We start from the raw sequence: 22,680 nt of genomic DNA, 5'->3' as shown, positions 1-22,680 counted from the left end.
CGAGAACTTTGTTGAATTGGGGAAATAGAATCTTGTTGTGGCAAAATAGTTGATGTTATATTTTTACTCACATTAACGAAGTATTCATTTAGATTTTTAGGGAACGGAAGAGAAAATGTTTGAGCTGTGTTAGTTTAATTTTGAAGATCGTTTATTTTTAGAAATTCACAAACGATTTAATTTTTTTTTGCATTTTTTTAGCTATTTTGATAAGTTTTAGATTCCTCTGTACTTAGAGATATATTCAGTGACAAAGACGTTGGTAGTAAGTTTCTAGATGTACAGTTGTGAAAGCATATTCTTGGTTGATATGCGAATACGAAAATTCCTTATTAAAAATACAGACAAGCCCATCCAACAAATCACTGAAATTATAGTTCACGTCCAGAGAGAGGAAGTGCCAACCAGAAGTCCTGCACAAATTTTGGAATTTACGAAAGTTCTGAGTGGAAAAAATCCTACCTAAACGTTGACTTTTCGAGAAAGGTTTGTTAAGAGTGTTAAACTAGGTGTATACTGCTTCATGATCAGATAGTCATGCATTATTAATTGTAGAGCGTACATCAAGGGGTGAGAAATCTGAGACAATATAGTTAATTATGGTAGATGTTGTTTTAGTAATTCTTGTAGGAGAATTAACGTGCATTGTGAAACCATACGATTCGAATATATTGACCAAGGATAATTGGGTAGCACAAGCAACAGCGTAATTAATATTCTACGGCGTAATTATAAGTCACCACATAAATTTTTTCTGCGTTTCTTGAGCACATCGTCTAACAAATTTAGTAGGTTCTGAAAAAATAATTTCGTAGAAGAATCAGGTAATATATAAATGCAAATATTATATAGATTAAGATTCTTGTTACAAACAAACCAATGAAACCTCAAAAAAAGGCTTCATTTAATAAAAAGTCATATTTTGTTTGTAACCTCGGAAACCTTTTTTGGATGGAGCTAGAAAGGTCACCAATGGAGACACTGCGGATGGCAGCCAGATGGTTGGTAGAGAGCAAGTCATGGGTTCGAAACTAGCTTATGGAACCGCGAATGGACCCAACGGACGAAATAAGTAGAGATGGGACAGGATAACATATATTAGAAAATATACAGAAATAAACCAAAAGGTAGATGGGTAAGATTACCAAAGATAAGATAAGATAGAAAAAGGGCGCCAATTAACTTTTTGGGGTTAAATGGGAAAATTAAGAAACCTTAAAAAAGAAAAGAGGTAAGGAAAGATATTTAGGTTCTGAGACCAAATCCAAGGAAAGATATCAACAGTTAATTAATAAATAACTTTGGTCAACACACTATATAAACAAATAATAAATATATTAGGTGGACTCCTTCCACCTACTTACCTACGAAACTTAATCAGCTTGATCTTTCTTCTGGTCGAAGGTATAATAATTATTTAATATAATAAACAAACATTTAGAGGTACTGTTACATCAGGAAACTTATTAGAAGTCGAGAAATAAAATTTATTGACAGAACGAAACAAAATATATTATTCAACACCACTATGATATTGGCAGCTAAATGTACACACATGTGAAAAAAATGCACCATCAATTATTAAATGGTGGTATGCATATAACAATAAACAGTATTATAATTAGGAAATACCTTTACAAATACAATATTAAAATAAAATCATGCACAGTTTAAGTTATCAACGAAGAGAGCCTGACAGTATTTAAGAAAAATTCAACTAATGCTGATAGAAATCTCTCTTTGTTGTTTATGGGCTTATCTCGAGATAACTGGTTAAAAATGTATAACAATAATAGCAAATAACAAAATGATTAAATTTAAGTTCTAAAAAATACAAAAAGGTTTTAAGAATTATGTATTATAAAAATTAAACCAACCTTCACTTGGTTTCAAGATAATTATTTATCTCGCAATGTTATTTAATAATTAACTGAGAATTAAATGTTCGTAATTTAGAAATTCTTAATAGCTGATTGAAAGTTCGTATGAAAATATTAAATGTTCCTTGATTGAATGCTAACTCAGTAGATAACCTTAATAACAGGAGAAGAAATAGTCGACGGAGATTTGCCCAGATAGTTGAAGATAATATGATTATGGTAACTTACGATAAATCTTGATGACTGCTGCACTCTTCACTGAAGCTAAATACTTTGCTTGTATTAAACACTAAAGTTAATTAAATTAAAGGTAGTTTATACTAATCTTTAATCTATTATGGTATTAGATTAAGAAACTGTAACACCTAAGTCTATACACACAAAAAATTCACAGAGACGGTAAGATAACACAGAGACGGTAATATAAGCAAGCGCCTTTACTCAAAGATCGCCCTGCCAGAAGTGAAGTTCCTCTCTTAAAATTTCACCAAAACTTCCCCAAAAAAAGGTGAGATAACCCCCACCAAAAAATGACAGGCCAGCCTGTATGTATTTCTAGGAAGGTAAAAGGTTCTAACGAAATCAAAAATAACGGTACCCTTCTAGCTAGGAACGTGATGAAAGATAAATCCTTTTGGATTATGTTCTCTCAGAAAATTACTATAACGTGCCTTCGGCGATATTTACCAAATTTATCAAAAAGAACCCGCCTGACCGGAAAGAATTAAACGTGGATTAACCAACCCGCGACTATGGGGGGAATCCTAATTTCTCTAGAAACAAAAATAATTCATATGTTTTATATCTTATAGTTATCATCACTAATATAATTTGAGGTTTCCAGTCTCACAGAACACGTCGTAAATCGTTTTTAAAACAAAATTCAAAAATGAAAAAAGAATATTATTGTTCCATTTGAAAAAATAATTGACATTTCATCATGTAGATGAAAATGGTGACGTTATCAGTATTTCGAATAATACAAGCCAATGCACAATCCAAAATATAAATTGACCTGTCCGAAGATTTCGTCAAAATATTTTTAAATGCAAAAATATTGAATTTACGCAAACCTTTACGTCCTCACTGTATGTAGATTTATTTAAATATTTGGTATTAATATTATTTGTTGTTTGTAATAAAAAAATAACAAAAGTAAGACAATCATATATCAACTTAACTATTTTCAATCACCTTAAGGGTATTATATATACGAGTAGATCATTTATCAACAAAATTACAGAACAGCACAGCACCCCAAAATATAATATACTCAATTAGATAACATCTAATAATAATTTATTATACCGTATAACCATGAGTTGAACATAGGTTTCGTAAAAAAATTAAATTAAATAAATTAGTCGGTAGATCAAGGAGAAACAAAAAACTACTATTAATATATACTAGTAACCAAAATAGATCATTTCGTGATAACTTAGACAAAATTTAAACTAATAAACTATGCCTTAAACGCAAGATAAAAAACCTATTCATTTTCTAGTAGTGAAACCACTACACATCATTTTTCATCCCGTCCTTCAAAGTGTGTTTTTAATTATAGATATATATGTTGAACACAAAAATATTTTAACAATCTTGTACAGAAATTCGAGTATAACCATTAGCACTTATTTTTTGGGAAGTGCGAACAAAGATTTTAATGAGGAGCCATCATTAGAGGATGATTGATGAAGCTAGAGGCTAAATTTCCTAGATTTTTTGTCACACATCCGTTAGTTTTGTATGAGAATGGGGACTAATGATGTAAGTAGGTGACTAAGTACTTTAGGGTTCATTCAAATGTCCGTATGTTTCGTTTAATTACTTTAAACTAAGCGGTTAAAGGTTTAAAAAAATATACACTGATATAATTAAGTGGGCTGAATTTTAATGTGAAAAAATTAATCAGTTTTTAAATCATTGACCTCACGCTATGAGTAAAATAATGGAACGAATGAGAAATTTTACTAAAAATACACCAAGTTAATTAATTAAGGCTAAGGTTTATTCGAAAAAAAAAAAAAATAGAGAAAAAGTTAAATAACGTTGCTCACTGCTTGATTGTGATTTAAACAAGAGAAATATATGTTTAAACTCAACATATTGTTATTTGTATTAGGCGTTATACCAGCTTTATATATATATTTTATTGAAAATGACATTGAGGCTTATTTGTAATAGGTTGCTACTTTAAACTATGTATAAATTCAATTATTTTTTTGTTAAGAAAATGTTTTCAAAATTATTAAAATTTCAGGGAAAAATTTATTAGATAAGGGCATTTTAGTATTAATTCTTTTTGACATGTATTTGCAGCAATTTTTATTAACGAAACTAATTTTATTTGGTGAGTTAACAAAAAATGTTTTTCTTTATAGTTCAACTTTGTAAGATATTTTGTCTTTTTAAGCACCTCTTGATAAGAATTGTAAACACAATTGAAAGCTCGAGATATTAAATAGTTAACCAATAGCCCCTTTTATTGACTCCAACCCATAAAAAACATTTATATATATATATATATATATATATACATATACATATTAAAATTAGTTAGTTCTCGGGAAGAACCGATATATATATATATATATATATATATATATATATATATATATATATATATATATATATATATATATATATATATATATATATATATATTAAAATTAGTTAGTTCTCGGGAAGAACCGCGTTGAGAATTTATTACTCGACGTTTCGGCACCCATTTTGGAGCCATTATCAAGAGTGATACGGTTAGGTTCGAGTTCGGGGTCTCAATCTGCCTACTCCTACTGCAGGGGTCGCCATGTTGCCGGCAATCGTTTTGCGTCATCGTGCGTGTTTAAGCTGTTAGTCCGTTTTTCGATTTCGATAGCTTCACGAATGATTCTCGATTTTAAGGAGCGGATGGAGGCGATGGTTTTTGCTTTTCGAAATCTATTTTGTGGCCTGTTTGAATATGATGTTGGGCTAGGGCTGAAGTAGTATCGGAATGTTTGATAGATATAGAATGTTCGTAAATACGGTTATGGATTGGTCGGTTTGTCTGTCCGATGTATGTACGTGGGCAACTGGAACAGGGTATCTCGTAGACACCATGGTCTTCATTAGGGATTTGGTCTTTTACGGATCTGACGAGATTGGACAACTTGGAGTGAGTAGTGAAGATGGTTTTGATATTTAGAGGAAGAAGAGTTCTACTGATCTTGTCAGTGACACCGTTAATAAAAGGTAGAAAGATTTTGTGTTGATCCGGCGGCAAGGTTCCTTTTTTGGATGAAATGGGGTTTAGATGTTTTTGAATGCTTTTATTGATTTGGGTTTTGTGGTAGCCGTTTTGTAAGGCTACCTCTTAGTGAGGAGTAGGCAGATTGAGACCATAGTGCCGAGAGACAGTTCTTGCAATACAGAACACCATACTGGTACGTCTCGAGTGAGGGGAGTAGGCAGATTGAGACCCCGAACTCGAACCGAACCGTATCACTCTTGATAACGGCTCCAAAATGGGCCGAAACGTCGAGTAATAAACTCTCAACCCGGTTCTTCCCGAGAACTAAGTAATTTTCATTCATCTGACCGCGGAAATTGATCCGAACATATATATATATATATATATATATATATATATATATATATATATATATATATATATATATATATATATATATATATATATATATAACTCGCAACCTTTGTTGCGAGCTAACCTCATAGTCTTCTAACATACTTGCCACAAATTTTTAAGGCTTTTAAAAAAGGCCTTTTAACCCGCCGTTACACGCGTCTTCTATTGTGACGTGGTTGCACGCGTATGAGCGTCGCCCTCACCTACATCAATTCGACTTATTTCGAAGAAGAATGAATTTAAACATATATAAAACTAAAATAAAACTAAAATGGGTTATACTCACATATCACAGAAAGTCTCATAAACCATTTTTTTTATTAATTTAACAAAACAAAAGTCATAAAATAATATAGATCAAAAGTATAAAAATGTCAAATACATAAAGCAAAAATAATATGATAATATACAAAAGAAATAATCAATACACAAAAAAAAGTTTTAAAAATATTGCACAAATCTAAAAATAATAAATGCATCTACTCAGATTCTTCCTCCTCTATTTCCCAACAGGAAACCTTTCCTCCTCTATTTTATACCTAAATACGTAGGACTGCGTGATACATTAACGGGGAGGCAAGGAATATAGTCCCCCTCGTCTTTAGAACTTGCCGACATTTCACTATCCGTATTATAATTTTGTATTTCTACCTCATCAATTTCACTTCCTTTACTATCATCGAAGTTTTCCAAACTTTCGCTGTTTTCTTCATTTTCAATTTCAGCAAGCCACTGAAGTAATTGACGTTCTTTACGTGAATCCATTTTACTAAAAATGCAAATTAAAGTTAACTTTGTAGGGGGGGGGGGCAGACGTGTATTTTTGTCAAAATATTTGTCTATATCTGTAGGTATATTACGTATAAATATATAATAAAATTTTTTTTATAATTGTATAATATAATTGTTCTTTCCCAAAAAGCTAGGGGGGCCACGGCCCCTCCCTTGCCCATGGGTATGGGCGCCTATGGTTCCTAACCTAACCTAAATAATAATATTTTAATTAAACTTACCCAAATATTAAACAAAAACCTAAAAGTTTCTTTGAGAAAACATAAATGTGATTTCACCGTGATTGCACTCGCAGTGAGGAATACTCTCACCTGAAGAGGGATGTCACTTCTTTCAAGTATCAGAGCACACTGATCGCTTGAATGCTTGAAATATTCTACAACTTTGTCATCCCCTCTCATGAACGATAATAAAGGCATTCCTCGGTGCTCAAGGTTTTCGTATTAGCAAAGATAATTTTATTGGTTATAAATAAATATGGTGAGGTATTCCCTCATAGCGCATGTAACGGCGGGTTAAAACATATTAACTATTACGAAACATCGCCTCGCATACATTATGAAATCATTTTTAAAAACGGGAGAAGTACCTACGAAAAAAAAAGAGAGTGACAGAAAAACTGCAAATTTTAAAGGAAACAAAAGAATAAATTCAAAAATTTATTAATACTTTTAAAAGTATTGAATCGCATTAATGTCGCTCTTTCACATGTACGCGCTACCTTTCTTCCGATTTTTTGATACTAAAGATGTTCCAAATATATATATTATATTCATCAGTGTTCTTCAGAGGAGAGAGTAAAACCGTCATACTTTAGAATAATTTTTAATAACTCCCTAATTCACCACTCCCCGTACGGATATGTGTTTTTTAAGCATTAAGTTTACAGAAAAAATTAAAAGATTTATAGATAAAGAAGAGAAAACAAAATTGATTGGTGAAAGAAAAATTCATAAGCTCGTGGCTAATGCATTTTTTAGTTGCTTAAAGAGTCACGAGCTGATTTGATAACACTATCTTTCAATTGTCAAAAAAACCTTGTACTTCCTAAGGTGATTGACCAAAGTGCCTACTAGTCTAGGTAACTGTATTTGTATAATTTTATTGTATTCCAGGGAATCTCTTACTTAAAGCTTACTCAAAAAAATGTATTTTCGTATTATTGGACAGAGGACGAATTTGGGAAAAGGTTCCAACGAAATTCTTCCCGTTTTTGACAGGCTTAACAAAATTGATTTTCCCTCTGAAGTAACTACCATCAGGCTAATGTCAAATGGCTGCAGTGGCCAAAATAAGAATACTACGCTAATTGGAATGTGTTGCAAATTACGTTCATCAATAGCACCAAAACATGTGCAAAACATCGAGGTAATTTTTCTGGTGGTAGGCCATTTTTTCTTGCCAGCTGATTAGGTCTTTGGTAATATCGAGAAAGAGATTAAAAAACTGGAATTTATATCTCACCCAAAGCAAATTTGGAATTGTTTTTAGAAATAGCTTCAGTTACTCACTTAGGGCAAAATTGCAAAGTATTTAATTGGAAAGAAACAATCTTAAGTGTTTTTAGACTTACTGTACATGGCATTTTTCTTTTAAAAATACAAAGCGCTTTTTCCTAAACAAATGCAAAACTGGAAATATTACGATTAGAGAAAAAATAAATTACAGAAATGATTTGCAAACATTTAAAAGTGTGTCTTTTAAAAAAAGGTTGTATGATCTATATGATTGAGCCTGTTATTATTGTTATTATAAAAAGTGGTCTGCAAAAAGTAAATTCACTTAAGCTTAAAGATGTTGATAGCCTTCTCAAGAAGCACTTTAAAAATACTCGGAGAACCATGGAAGAACTCAAGTTTATTTAAGATATTACCTTTAATAATAATCAACTAAAGCAGCTAGCAGTTCAGAAAGAAAGTGCTAATACAGTTTCAGATGCTGGAGAAATAATAGAGGAAGCAACTTGTGAGTTGTTTGAACAACTTCCTTCGATTTTAGGATAAATATTTTGTTTCTTAAATTACATAATTTTGAAAACAAAATGTTGCTGTGTTATTTTTGTGAGCTATTATAAATGAAGTTATTTGTAACTTTTAGTAATAAAACAGGCATTCTCTATTGTTTTCTTTCAATTAAAAAAAACTCTTAATAATTTAGGTAAAATTTCTTCACTATTTGCTGTCATTCGCCATTGTCTTATAAATTAAACTATATTTTGAATGAAAAAGACAGTCAAGATTTGATTTCACGTCCAAAGTGTCTATGTATCTGTTTATACGTATTTCGCCCTAAAAGGGGTCATCAGAACAGCTATTCATAGGCTTTCTCAACGTGAAAAATAAATCTTTTCTGTCTTTAAGAAGCAACAATAAACTGGCTTCGATATGGACGCAATAGCGACATCTGATAATAAATCCGTAAAATAGTTTCGAAACACAATTCAGATTTCTTCTTTAATCTGAGCCTTCTAAAAATTGTAAGGCAAAACAGACGTTGATAAAGATGTTACTATATTTGTTGCGATATCGTCTAAAACACAGGCATATCATTGTTTTGCGTTTTACTCAAAAGTCAAAATGATGGAGATAGATGACTTTGTTAGTAGGACCCTCATATATGAAAAAAAATATTTAGGTAACAGTTGTAGTACAGATAGGACGACATTTTAAAATATTTTTAAATATACAGGGCAACTCATATTAACAGAGTGGAACAAACTGATTTTTTTTTAGTGGAACACCCCTATATTTTTACAGTTCTGGACTCTTCATGATGTTCTCGTTTTTTTTTTAATATAAAGTTTTGCTGTATTATATGAGGTAGTTTATAAGATAATTACATTTTTTTATTAATTTCGTAGCAAAATTAACACCCTATAGAATTGTAGAGATATGACATCAAAGAATATAATTATGTTCAAAAGATTTTTACTATAGTATACTATTGTCTTTAATTTTGGTATAAAGGATATACAGGGTAGAAACTTCGAATGGGTATTTTCTTAAATGAAACACCCTGTATTTTAGTATTGTAATGAAATTTTATAATCCTTTAATATTCAATCAAAAAAAAAAAAATAGAAATCTAGACTGATTTTTAAATTGTTACTATTGGATACGATATCAAAATACCTCAGTGTAAAATAATAATAAAAATACAATTCTCTACTAAACTTGTTTAAGAGTTTATTAGACTATCTTTATAGTTTCTGTTGTTTTGATACTATTACTAATATGATTTTTTTATGGAGGGGCGTATTGATATGGCTTTTGTGACAGGAGAGTATGACAAAAATGTGCTAGTAGAAACAAGAATTTATCATCAGCAATTCCTAGATAGACGACATTCATGAAGAGATGCGATTTAAAGTTTACTAGAATAGTTTCATTGCACTAGATACGTAAATTACGAAAAATCTGATCAAACCACAACTCCAGTAGATGAATAATATGAATTAAATGTAATTCTTAATATCACTGGGGATCCACATATTCCTAGGAGATAAATTTCACATGCTTTTGAAATTAGTGGTCGTTATGGTGTAGGAAGAATTTCAAAAAAGAACAAGATGCATCCATATCATGCACAATTGCACCAAGAGCTTGATAAGAATAACTATAATAAAAGAGAAGAATATTGTCAATGGGCACACACCAATACAGAATGATACATAATTCTTGGAATACGTTTTATTTCGAGATGAAGCTACTTTCCACAATAATGGTATTGTAAACAAACATAATTTCCACTATTACTTAACTTATAATTGACACCATATTTTACCCCATAGTCAAACAACATGACCATTAAATGTTTGGTCTGGAATTCCTGAAAATGATGTCATAGGACTCTTCTTTTTCAAAGATTACATATCTACGTTATCTGGAAAACACATTGCCGGAGTTGTTTTAAGTAGTAAAGTTGAACTTAGATGAGAGAATGTGGATATGGACGAAAATGAGTGAGAAGGTGGCCTCCATAATGTCCAGAATAAACTAGCTAGATTTTATTTTCTGGAACCAAATAAAATAACAGTTCTACAACTAAATAAAATATAAATAAGAAAGTTGGAAATGAATATATGAAATTAAACCGAAATGTATTAACTATTATAGTGTAAGTCACTCTCTTGAAAATAGCTCGCAATTATGTATTGATGACGGCGGTGGCCATTGTAAACGTTTATTATATCAGGGGCTTTTAGATACGACAGGAGCCTTGAATAGTACAGAGACAGCATCGTTAGAGGCTATCACAAGTCTTCCTTGGTTGAAATTAATTATTTCCGCGGTAGCCTTTATGACCATCCTAAGATTTAAAGAAAAAAAGGCCGAAGAGAGGCCGCATTATGTATTTAATATCCACACAAATACTACTGCGGCTATACTTGAGAAATCCATCTTTATAATGCACTTAGATATGATCACAACAGGACAAATCTTTACTAAGAATATTAACCCAAAAACAACAAGGTGAAAGTAGGGTTACGATACTAACGACGTGGCGTCGTATATGACTCCAAAAGAACTGGCCGTAAAGCATAACAAAAGTAAATTATTATTTAAGTAAAGTGTTTTTATTTTTGGATATAAAATATATATTCATAAATTTTATACAAAAATGTTTTTGCGTAAATAGCAAATGAGAAACTTAAAATAAAACTGTGGTACTGGATAAAAGTATAAAAAAATATTGACGATAATTTTTTGACAAAATACAACAACTGAACAATTTTTTTATATATTATAATGGCACATAACAAAACAACGGATACACTTTTATAAACAAAAAGTAATTTACTGCAGTCACTGCAGGCGGTGTTCGGCGCAGACCATTTTCGGTCAGTGCTCACATTTATCGCGCGCTATTTGGTTTTTGCTTCTTCGTCAAAAGTCACAGCGACCCATTGAACCTTAGGGCTTTTGTTCTATTATTTCTTCATCTTTACAATTTAAAATGTCTTTGATACTGCTGCGGGTTTGTCTTGGCAAGTGATTATTATACATTCGTTCTTTTAAACAAACTTTAACCAAAATGAACGACATCTCCTTTAGAAAGTTTGATCGAGACAGTGGTTTATTAACATTTAGTTTATGTATGACGTAACTGCTGACTCCTGAAATATCCAAATGCAATAGAAAATTCGCAATGGCCATCTGCAAGTTTTTCTGGCGACTGTTGTTAAATGGCAGAGTTGATCAAACGTATCTACACAACCTTTTGTACTATTGTAGGACAAGATTATCTTTGGCTTTTTCGATTCTTCATCTACATCATCTTGAGTATGCATAGACGATAAAAGAATGACGTTTTTATTTTTTTTTTTTTTGGACCGAATGACACTAAAGTGTTTTTCTCATCAAAAGCAAATAGAGTTCCTTTTTTTTTCTCTCTTGGCTTGGACAATTGTCATTCAGCCAGTTTCAATCAACATAAGTTTTATTAAATAATTTAAATATGTCAATTAGTGAAACATGATTAATATAGTAATAATAATATAACTATTCCGTACTAAGATAATTGTTTTCCTTTTGTTTCAATTAGTTGTCGTGGTATGTCTGGCCTGTTTTTCTAAGCGTTCCCACTGCAGTAAGGCCTTTTTCTTTTAACACTTTCGATACTTAATACGAAGTGAACCAATTATCCATGGTGCAATTCCTATTGGTTCCATATCTATCACTTGTAAAATGCAGTACATATTGTGTTGGAATTGAATATTGTGAACAACGGACTTCTTTGCCCACGTAAGGCTTGGCATCATACATCGTTACTATTTTGAGCCCATATTTGTCAGGTTTATTAGAAATGTACATTTTAAATGGACATCTACCTCTAAAACCTAACAACTAACAAACTTTTATTAATGGTGACATATTCGGACGGGGTGTACATCTGTCTACACCGGCCCTCGAAGATGTTCCAAACTTCTCTAACAGCAGAAAATTTGTCTGTTGCCTTTCTTGATAATCTTGTGGTTTTATCATTAAACCTAAGGCATGGTATTAAAAATTCAAAACGATTTTTGCACATCGTAGCTCTAAAAACAGACGGACCAAACTGCTGAGACCATAAATCGTTAGTCGTAAGATTTGAAGATTTCAAGACACCACTAAGATAAAGCAATCCTAATAAAGCACGAATTTAAAAGAGGTTTGTTGGTTGAAGATAACGTTGTTCAGAACGAAAACGAGCTTTTTTAATGCCTATTTCACAATTTGTGTACGTCACAACAATTTCTAATAGATCGTCTGTAAAAAGTAACTGCCACAAGTTGTCTATATTCTTTTCATTTCGAGCTGCTCCTTTTGGCCCAGGAAGATGAGTAATTAAATTTTGCCGAGATGTTCTTATATTCTTAGAATGAAAAGGTTTTAGATACCATTTGTGACCGTTCTTTGGATAAATTGTTGTGTTATGTTGCGGACTATATTTACTTTAAGTTGGTTCTGGACTTTCTACTGCTTCTTCGGCCAAATGTTCTGAATTACGTGCATCAAATTCATCTTCCACATGATCTTCAGTTTCCTCCAAATCTTCAGTCTCGCTCCAAAAGCAATTTCTCAAGTTCATCATGAGTTAAAGGCCGCTTTCTTTTATAAAGATTGTTTATGTTGGGGTTGTACTGGTATTTACCTAGTCAAATACAAAATATCTCTTAGTTTTTAGCAAAATAATAAAATAAAAAAAATACCTGATAAAAATTTATTTTTCACGTAAATAACAACGTGACGTCGTATACGAAGAATCGGTCAGATTTCACAACTTCAAAAAATTATTTGCACGTATACTCTTGCCTGCGTGATCTTTGTCACTGAACTAAAATGTACTAGAAATACAAGCGATGTATGTACAGAATCGCGTGAGTACACAGCGATTACATTTTTCACCGGTGATCGGTGACGCCACTCTGTTGTTCTAGGGTTGTATAAGACAATTATACCATCTAGAGAATAAAAAGTCACAAATATTGATGGAGACTTACTATGGTTTACTGATAGACCTACAACTGCCCATGGTACTGGATCATGAGTCTTTGAACAGACATATAATTATAATAAGTATTACAACCTAGGTTAATATATAACTGTGTTATAGGCTGTATAGGCAAGTTTCTGGTATGATGGCCTGCATTGATGAAATCATGAATTGAATCCCCAAAATAAAGAGAATCAGCCTTTATACAGATAGCCAAGCGGCCATTCTGGCAGTAAACAGCTCACTCGTTAAATCAAAGCTGGTGAGAAACGGCAAAGCTCTCCTTCACAACCTGGCCAATAAACTGTAATATTGGTGCCGAGTCATAAAGGTATGCATTTAAATGTGTATCGGCCGTCTTATGTTCCTCCTCTTTACCTTAATCTCATACGTAATGTATCGATCGGTGGTAGGTGAATAATTGGTCGTCGAGTACGTCCCAGTTTTGTATTCGTGTGAATAGCCTTTCACTTGCAAAAGTTACGTCAATGTGTGTTTGACTGGCCCCTCTTATAAAAGGTAATTTATTATTATTGAGTACCTGAAAGCCAGCCTGGGCTATCCATTCGTTCCATATTTCTCCTTTTTCGTCATTTGCGGGAGAGCCCCATTGTCGAGATTTAGCATTTATGTCCCCGGCGATCATAATTTGTTTTTCCCTAATGGCGGTGTTCATTATTTCATCTACTATATTCTTATATTCTCTAATCCTAATATTTGGAGATATATAGCATGCCAGAAGGCTAAAATCCCTCATTTTTATGAGTATGTGATTCCCACCTCTGACAATACCACGCACTCCAGGATCTTTGTTTCGGAACAACACCGCCACATTTTTATTGGTATCTTGCACCCAGCCACCGTCCGATGTAATTTTTTTGTTCGGTTCAGGGACAACGAGTAGGTCTGTTTCCAACATGCAGGCTTTTGCATGAACAAGATCGTGAGCTCTTTTCCCTCTGCCCACGTTTACCTGCAATATCCTTATACCAGGTTAATCTTTGATGTCCATTTTAGGTTCAGTTCCCTAGATATTCGATCTTACATCGGTGTTTCTGCTTATATGATCTTAAATTAGCTAAAATAAATAAGTAAATATAAATAAATAAATGTATAGATAAATAGGTGATTGTATAATTAATATGGATGGCACATGACAGGTTAAAAGTATAAAATATATGTACAAAAAAGATAAAAACACCTAGGTAAAATTGGGACATAAAACATAAAGATTTAAATAAAAACAAGACGTGTGATATATTTAAACTTATGCAACATGCATAGAACCGATGGTTGAAAGATAAAGGGCAAGAGTTTGTTCACCTTGGTGAGCTCTAGAGGGGCCCACCAACTATACCTGGATATCTGTCTAATATTATTTATTTGTATGTCTATATTTACTACACTTGCCCTTTCTTCTCCCCTCCATATACCAGGGCTCTATAGGCTGGACAGGCCACACTGTCCATCCTATGGCCTTCCTCTTTACACACCATACACTATGCGTGGTTGGGACAACTTTCCACTCTATACCCATTTTTTAAACAATTATAGCATAATGTTGCTCTATCATGTGTATCGCTCCATTATTGGGCACCCTACCCACCCTATTTTTATTGATCGGTGTCTTCTCATTTGTTCGGCTCTGGCTGATCTCACCGCGATTGTTGCCACCTGTTGACCCCATTTATTTTCTCTAAGGGCTCTAACCTCTACGTCGTCTTCGGGGATGCCTGTCCATTTTCAGGTTTTATTTTCTCCTCATGGTCATGCTTATGCCGCCAACTTTGTCATTTAGTTCCTGCTTGAGTTTCGCAGCCGCCCCTTTCCCTGTTAATTTTACCGGTATATCTCCTCCATTGGTTTTTTTTAACTGATCTACTTTCAGTTATATTTTTGTCACGTCCACCTTGTCATTCATTTTCTTCATGACGTCTGTGTATGACATACCACCAGTACGTATTAAGAGGGCTTCTTCCGCTTCCTTTATCTTGCACGTTTCCATAACCCTTAACCTGAATCCTCCATGTGATATCTTCTCTTCTTCCTACAAATTATAGAGCCTTTCTCATTCTATCCTTTTCTACACTGTTGCTCAGGACCACTTGCGCTTGTTTAATTTTTTTCTCCCCTTGTCTAAGAATTTTTATAATCTTTTCTGCCAGAATATATTCTTCCACGCCATCCCCTTCGTTATATTTTCCCAATTTGGTGACAAAGGTATACCATTTTTTCTCTATTTTGGAGGTTCTTATTCTATTTTCGATAAATTCAACCTCTCCCTCTTCACATCCCTCCATTATTTCCACCAGTTCTTCCCTCACTTTTTTTATAATATGTTCAACTCCCCCTGCGTTATCTCCTTTTTTTGTTATTATTAAACAATCGATCTTTTTAACAGTTTCCTGTAGACCTACTTGTTCCCATTTTGTTTTTTGGTATATTTCTTCCTCCCACTTTTCTTTGAATATACTCTTAAAAGTTTCCTAATTTCCTCCTTTATTTATTATGTTTTTTATCCTCTGCATTTCTTTTTTTTTTGTTTTTCGTGCTCTATTTTTATTTTGCATTGTTCGCATTTATTCTCCTCTGTTTTGTTTCAGTCTCTGGTCTTGTTGTTAAGAGACTTGATTTCGCCTACTAGTTTTTTAATTTTGATTTCTATTTCTCCCTTTGTTCCTAAGATACTTAGCAGCTCTGTGAGCTTCCTGTTTATTCCTTCTTTTGGGGTTTCCACTTTATATTTCATACTATCCTCTTTTCTTTTCTTTTTTTGTTGTCTTTTAATCTCAGGACTATCTCTCTTTCCCTTTATTATTTCTTTGTGTTCGTATCTATCCTCTTCATCTAGTAAGACCGAGGCTAGTACGCTCGTATATATGTTTTCTTCGTCTTCTGTCTTCCTTTCCCTGTTAGAGTCTTTTTCCTCCTCTTCTCCCCTGATAATTTCCAAAAGTTATTCCCCTACCAGCGTCGACTGTCTTACGATGTGTGTGGATCTATTCATCTTCGGCTTTTTGTTTTGTCTCTCCAAAAGCTCAAATTAGAAATTTTTTCTTTCCTCCTCTTCCCTAATTTTTCTTCTTTATAATTATCTGGATAATTGAAAAGATGTTACATAGCAAATAATTTTGTACCTTGTATAGGTATCAATTTTTTTTATAAATTGTAACGTTCCAACGAACATTCATTGGACGTCAATCTATGACGTGCCAACGAATATTCATTGGGTGCCAATTTGTAACCCTTCGAGGCTCAATTTGTAACATCCCAACGTTGAGCTGCTGTTGTCAACTTGTAACCGCCAACCTTAGTTTGCTGCTACAACCCGACTAACATCACTAACAACGTTTTAGCGACAAATCGTTTCCCGTTGGGACCAATTTTTAACGTCATAACCCCTAATGTATCAATTGCAAAATTGCTACATTAGACGTTATACGAAACACTCCCTGGCTAGCTCACTTAGGACGTGAATATGGCCTACTCTAGAGCAACACACGCAAACAAGTAAAAAGAAAAAACAATACACAGTTAAATTAACACATGTTTATTGAAATATTAAAAAAAAATGACAGAAAAATACATGTTTAAATATGATATTGAATTTAAATAAAAATTATTCGACTTCTTGCTACAGTGTTACATTATAGTAAAAAAAAATGTTTGTCACCAAATCCTAGGTTTTATCCTGGTCTTTTCTGCTATGGTTGTTAGCAAGCTATGTTGTTAGCTGTGGATTTTCTTGCCCCGGAGTCAACTCTCCTATCGGAATGATAGTGCCATTCTCAGGCCGGTTGGTCTTCTGGATATTAATAGAATTTGACCCGCACCTGAGAAATGTATCCCGGAGGTTGACTCCTAATCAGGAGATGACACAACAATTGGTTATTGTACTTTTACAGAAGTCATGAAGAAAATCGACATTTTTAGAAATAGAAGCCATTATATCGACTTTTGTATCGAACGGGAAGGGGGAAATGTCAACAAAAAGAAGTCTTTGACAGACAGTTAACCAACAATGCAATGACAATGTCACTAGCATTAAACTAAACAGAGAATAAAGATGGCACCTCTCGTTCCAAAGTAACAGAAATAGAGATGAAAATAAAATTCATTCTTTAGAAACTTGAGTAAAAGATAAAAATGATGATTATTAAGAAAATAGGAAAGGTAGATACTGAAACATATATATAAAGAAGATACTGGTTTTTATACCAAATACCAGTAAAAATGAAAAGAGAATAATTAATCAATTAAGTAACGACATAATTTGTATACAATCTATATCTGAGAAAATATATAGAAAAATAAGAGATACAATGGAGGATATAGAAGAATATGAATAATGACAGAAGATATGGAAATTGGAGAATAGAATTAACGAAATATATTAACATAAGAAAGAAAGCAGGCAATGTAGCAGTTATAACGCTACAAAATAGTATATAATATATATTTTTTATAAGTATATATAATAAAGTAATACTTTTAATATTGTTAATAAACCCTAACTAACTTTTTCTTAGTGCCTGACTGGACGTCAAAGCAGTGAAACCCGACATTTAAGCATATTACATTGCATATAGGTGTCCATATTATAAGGGATTATCTGAACTAAAGCAGTTATCAGACAGTTAAATTTTAAACGGTGCAGCAGTATGCTAATTAACGATTTTTCCGTTACAATGGTCATGGTAATTATGCCGGATATCGTCACTCTATTAATCGTAAATTGACCGTAAAAATGCTGGTATCATCCCAACAATCTACAAGAGAGTAACATAAAATTCTATACGGTGATCTCTTAAAGCAGTTCATAAATATTTATCAGCTTCTAATTTTTGGATATAAAAAATAGTCATTAAGCAATAAAGTATTTAGTGGTTATTTAAATCACATAAAAAATTTGATCCTGATAGATAGTGTTTGTGACATATTCAAATAAATTATTCAGAAAAGCTGCTTAAAATGTGTACTCTATTATAGAATAGAATAGAAGAACTATACTTTATTGTCACTGCAAATTGTACAATTTTATGGACAAAGCTTACAAAATGAAAAATAATAATAACAAATTACAATTTACTAAAATTACATAAACCGTCAATATTTGTCACAAAATTCAATAAAATAAAAGAGAAATAAAATATAATAAAATATACAAACCATTACAAAATTTAAATAAATTACAAATTGCATAATAAAACCTTACGAACTAATAAGTTTAAGAGTTACTTCATGTGATACCCATATATATATATATATATATATATATATATATATATATATATATATATATATATATATATATATATATATATATATATATATATATATATATATATATATATAAGAAATACTGGATATTAGTGACTGTCGATATAAACAAACAACACAGTTTATTAGGGCTGCAGTATGACTGTTTTAGTTGTACGTAAACGTACTGTAATTTCTCAGATATTCGTTAAGAAACTCTTCCACTAAATAATATGGTCTTTTAGATAAATACGACTTTTGTCATTTTACGAAACTTAACGAATGAAGTTGCAGATTTAAGTTGCAAAATATAATATAGATTTCTTAAGTAACTCAGCAGTCGGGATCGGTAAATAAACATCAAAGGTTGAATTTCTGGTGTAGTAGTCATGATTAAGTCTTGCTCTTGTCTTGCTGAAAAAACATGTAGATGTTTACGAATTAAATTTCTGTTTTTTTTTAAACAGTTTATAAATTATGTAAAGAGAGAAGATTTAAAATACCGTGATTTTTGAAATAGCTTCTGCAACGTGTTATTCTACTGAGGCCAAAAAGATACCGCATTACTCTCTTTTTGGAAAAATATGTTTTTTTGGAAGATGCTAAATTGATTTCCTTCGAAACAGATTTTATTGCTTAGCAGGCTGAGGCTAGTTTCTTACTTAACATATCGATATAAAGGGATTTAAGGTTGCTGTTTATAAAAACGCAAGAAATTTTACAGAATCGACGATACTGATCTGGCTGTTAATAAGAAGCAAGGGTTGAAGAGCTCCTTCTTAGGATAATGCTACTGTTTTATCCACATTACAAGAGAGTAAATTAAATTCGAATCAGCTTTTATTTTTCGTAGATCAGAATCAAAACATTTTTTGGGAGATTCAAGAAAATTTTTATGGATAGTCTATCAGTACTACAGAAAGATTTGCTTTTGATACTACTGATTGTTTGGATTGGATTGTAGGTTTTGTTGGCTGATATGCGTTTGAAAGTGTGTACTTCTGCCGGTAACGTGAATTCTTGTAACATAGTTGGTACCGTCGGTCTACGACACCGACTATTTTAATAATGAATATCTTAGGTTGTGATTTTCTGTTAATATTTTGGTGTGACTAAATATTTAGTATAACTATATTTAAATAACAATATAGTAAGAAATGATAAATATTTATTTATTTTCGAAAAAAAAATGCACATTAAAAAAAATTGGCTTTTTTTAGGTACTAACATAATTCACAAACAATTTACAAAAACATGTCAAGTTTTTGAATACAAAATATCAACAAATATAAAGACAAGGCTTGAAATGTCACAAAAAAAATAAAATTATTCAACAGATGTCCAACATAAACTGAAACTACTGTCCGTTTGCTTCCTCATTTTCTTCTACACTGCACACAACGCATAGTCCAGTTAAATGTTCCAAACACATTATATTAGCCACACTGCCTACAAAGAAACAGAGTTTTGCGGTTTTTCTTACTACTGCAGAACGTACATCTTCCATACACAATATTCTGGATATCTAGGTTGATTTCTTGCCACAAATTGACCCAGTTCGCCAATAACTTGAAAATCTAAGGAATCTAAATCTAAATATGGAATCACTAACAGGAGAATTTTACTGTCGTCATGGCATGTGATTGTCTTTTTAAAGAAAAATCACATGATATGATTTGTCTCTTTATTTGACGAATATTCTTAAATTAAAGTTGATTTCATGCAATCGAATTTACTATCTTATAATAAAGTCGTATAATATATGTCTGAATTTTCAATATAAATGAGTAAGATAAAATTAAATTAAAAGAAAATTATTCACAAAATAACAAAAAACAAAATTTGTTTAACTTTTTTAATGTTTGTATTTTGAGAACGATTTTTTAAGTGGAAATTTAAACGTCAATAAACTTCTTTTAAACTTTAATTGTGGCTTATTCTCATTAAAATATAATAATATACATGGTGAGTAATAAATATAATAATATATTGAAATTTCTATACCGAACGGTTATTATTATTATACCCAGTTCACTATAGTATAACAATTATGATGTATGTATGTTCATTCATTAATTTAGCTTTACAATCCCTAGGGATTATAGCTTGCTGTATGTCTTTCATGCTGTGAATAATTTATAGCTTGCTGTGTGTCTTTATTGCTGTCTCGATCCTTTTTCATTTCTTCCTGTCCTTACACTGAACTTTTCAGTATTTAATATTAATTGTTCTTATATCATCTTCTACATCATCCAGCCATCTTCTTCTAGTCCTTCTTCTACACCTGAGTCATAGTGATGTTCAGTTAGTTATCCTTCTCAGCCTATCTAAATGTGGGCATTTCTGTATTTGTCTAATCCATTCTAAGCAAAAAGATTTTATCTATTTGACTATATTTTCTTCGTTTAATTCTTCTTCAATTTAGGCATTTGATTTCATTCTTTTTTCCCTCTCTTGTGACGTTGGGACCTAGTACCTTTCTTATTATTTTCTTTCTAATTTCAGTATACTATCTTCTTTCTTGCAAATCGTAGTTATTTCCATCTCATATGTAACAACAGGTTTGATTATAGCCTTATGTAAGTTCATATTTGTTTTCTTACTTAGTGTTTTGCTTCGCAGCAGGTTTCATTCATTACACATGGTTTTTATACCTTTTAAAATTCTTTCCTTTGTTCTCTTTTCCTGGTTTTGTTTGTCCTCATTATTGCTTCTAGATTCGTTTAAACATTGTCAGGTAGATACAGTCACCTTGTTTCACACCTTTGATCTCCTTAGAAGTAATTCCGTTGAAAGATCTTTAGACTTACTGTGTTATTCTTTAGACTTACTGTTAGCATATCTAAAGTTTTCTGGGATTCCAAGTTGCTCTAGCTCTTTCATCATTTTTTTACGGTTGATTGTATCAAAAGCGCTTTGGAAATTTGTGAATATTACGTGATTTTTTTTTTATATTGTTCTGACTATTTTCTTGTGGCCTTGTGGCATTTTAAAGTAATTACTATTTTAATTTTGATTACGATTTTAGAAGAAGAAATTGAAACGTCAATAAACTTATTTTAACCTTCTATTGTGGCTTATTCCCATTATTAAAATAGTAATTATTACGTGCATTTCTCGGTTTTATTCTCTCGATTTTTGAATTATTTGTTCCACTGTATGTATGAAATTAATTGTCGATCTCCCCGATTTGAACCCGTTCTAAGCGTTTCCCAATATTCGTTTAGCGCATGATTTAAGTTCCATGATTCGTATGTTGACTAGAATTTTGTTGTTGCTTTATAATTCCCGTACTCCCCGTGAGGATGTATATAGTAGTAATAATATTTCATTGGGTTTAATACATTTATTTAAACATACTTTTTAACCAAGTCTCCAAGAATCAACAACATCCCAAAACCCATGTTCTAACAATGATCCTGGCAAGTAGTGACAAATGACAAAGAGTCTCCATACATTGTGCCTAGAGCCCCGTGACCGTAATCATAACCTACTGATATGACATCTTTCCTCTTACATTTGATAGTCCTTAAAACGCACTGGAGCCCTTTTCAGTCTAGCGCTAGTTCTATTTTCAGCATTCATCTGGGAGGTTGAAGGTTCCTCTACTCCACAACTCTGATTCCCAGATGAGGAATTTAATGATCTATCATTATGTGCAAAATCAGTATTCTTCTTAATTTCATTAACAGTGATTGATGAAATCATGAAATCGTCTACTTCATTATTTTTACTTTCTTCCACTTGTACCTCTCTTACTAACCTACCTTGATAACACACTTTATCAAAATGCCCATATTTACCACACTTGCTACACTTTTTTTCATATGCTGGACACCTCCTTGGTCCATGGACACTCCCATAGTTTCTGCAGTTAAATTCACCTCTAGAAGAACTTGCATCCCTGACTGTTTGGATTGAATTATGCCCCTGCTTGACTTTACTTCCAATTGATTCAATTTTCACCTTCTCTAAGCTGTTCTGAACTTCTTTTAATTGAGCTTGGGATACTTCATGCATTTTACATATTTCAATAGCTTTAGTCAGATCTAAATTAATTGTTTTTAACATGCTTTGTTGTGCATCCTTACTATTGGTACCTAATACTATTCTGTTTCTTACCATTGAAAATGCTTCAACACCAAA

General features: G+C 32.1%; 1 protein-coding gene across 1 annotated transcript; it reads right to left on the bottom strand.

Moving 5' to 3' along the window:
• Positions 1 to 13,660: 13,660 nt before the first annotated feature.
• LOC140446427 (uncharacterized) lies at positions 13,661 to 14,194 on the bottom strand. Its single transcript, XM_072538976.1, has one exon. The coding sequence runs from the start codon at positions 14,192 to 14,194 to the stop codon at positions 13,661 to 13,663; it is 534 nt and encodes a 177-aa protein (XP_072395077.1).
• Between the last annotated feature and the right edge of the window lie 8,486 nt (positions 14,195 to 22,680).

This window comes from Diabrotica undecimpunctata, chromosome 7 (assembly GCF_040954645.1).
Source record: "Diabrotica undecimpunctata isolate CICGRU chromosome 7, icDiaUnde3, whole genome shotgun sequence".
NCBI lineage: Eukaryota > Metazoa > Arthropoda > Insecta > Coleoptera > Chrysomelidae > Diabrotica > Diabrotica undecimpunctata.
This window is presented reverse-complemented; position numbering and strand designations above follow the sequence as displayed.

Coding starts and splice junctions, on each gene's coding strand:
- LOC140446427 (XM_072538976.1), bottom strand. CDS start 14,194: ATGTTGGAAACAGACCTACTCGTTGTCCCTGAACCGAACAAAAAAATT.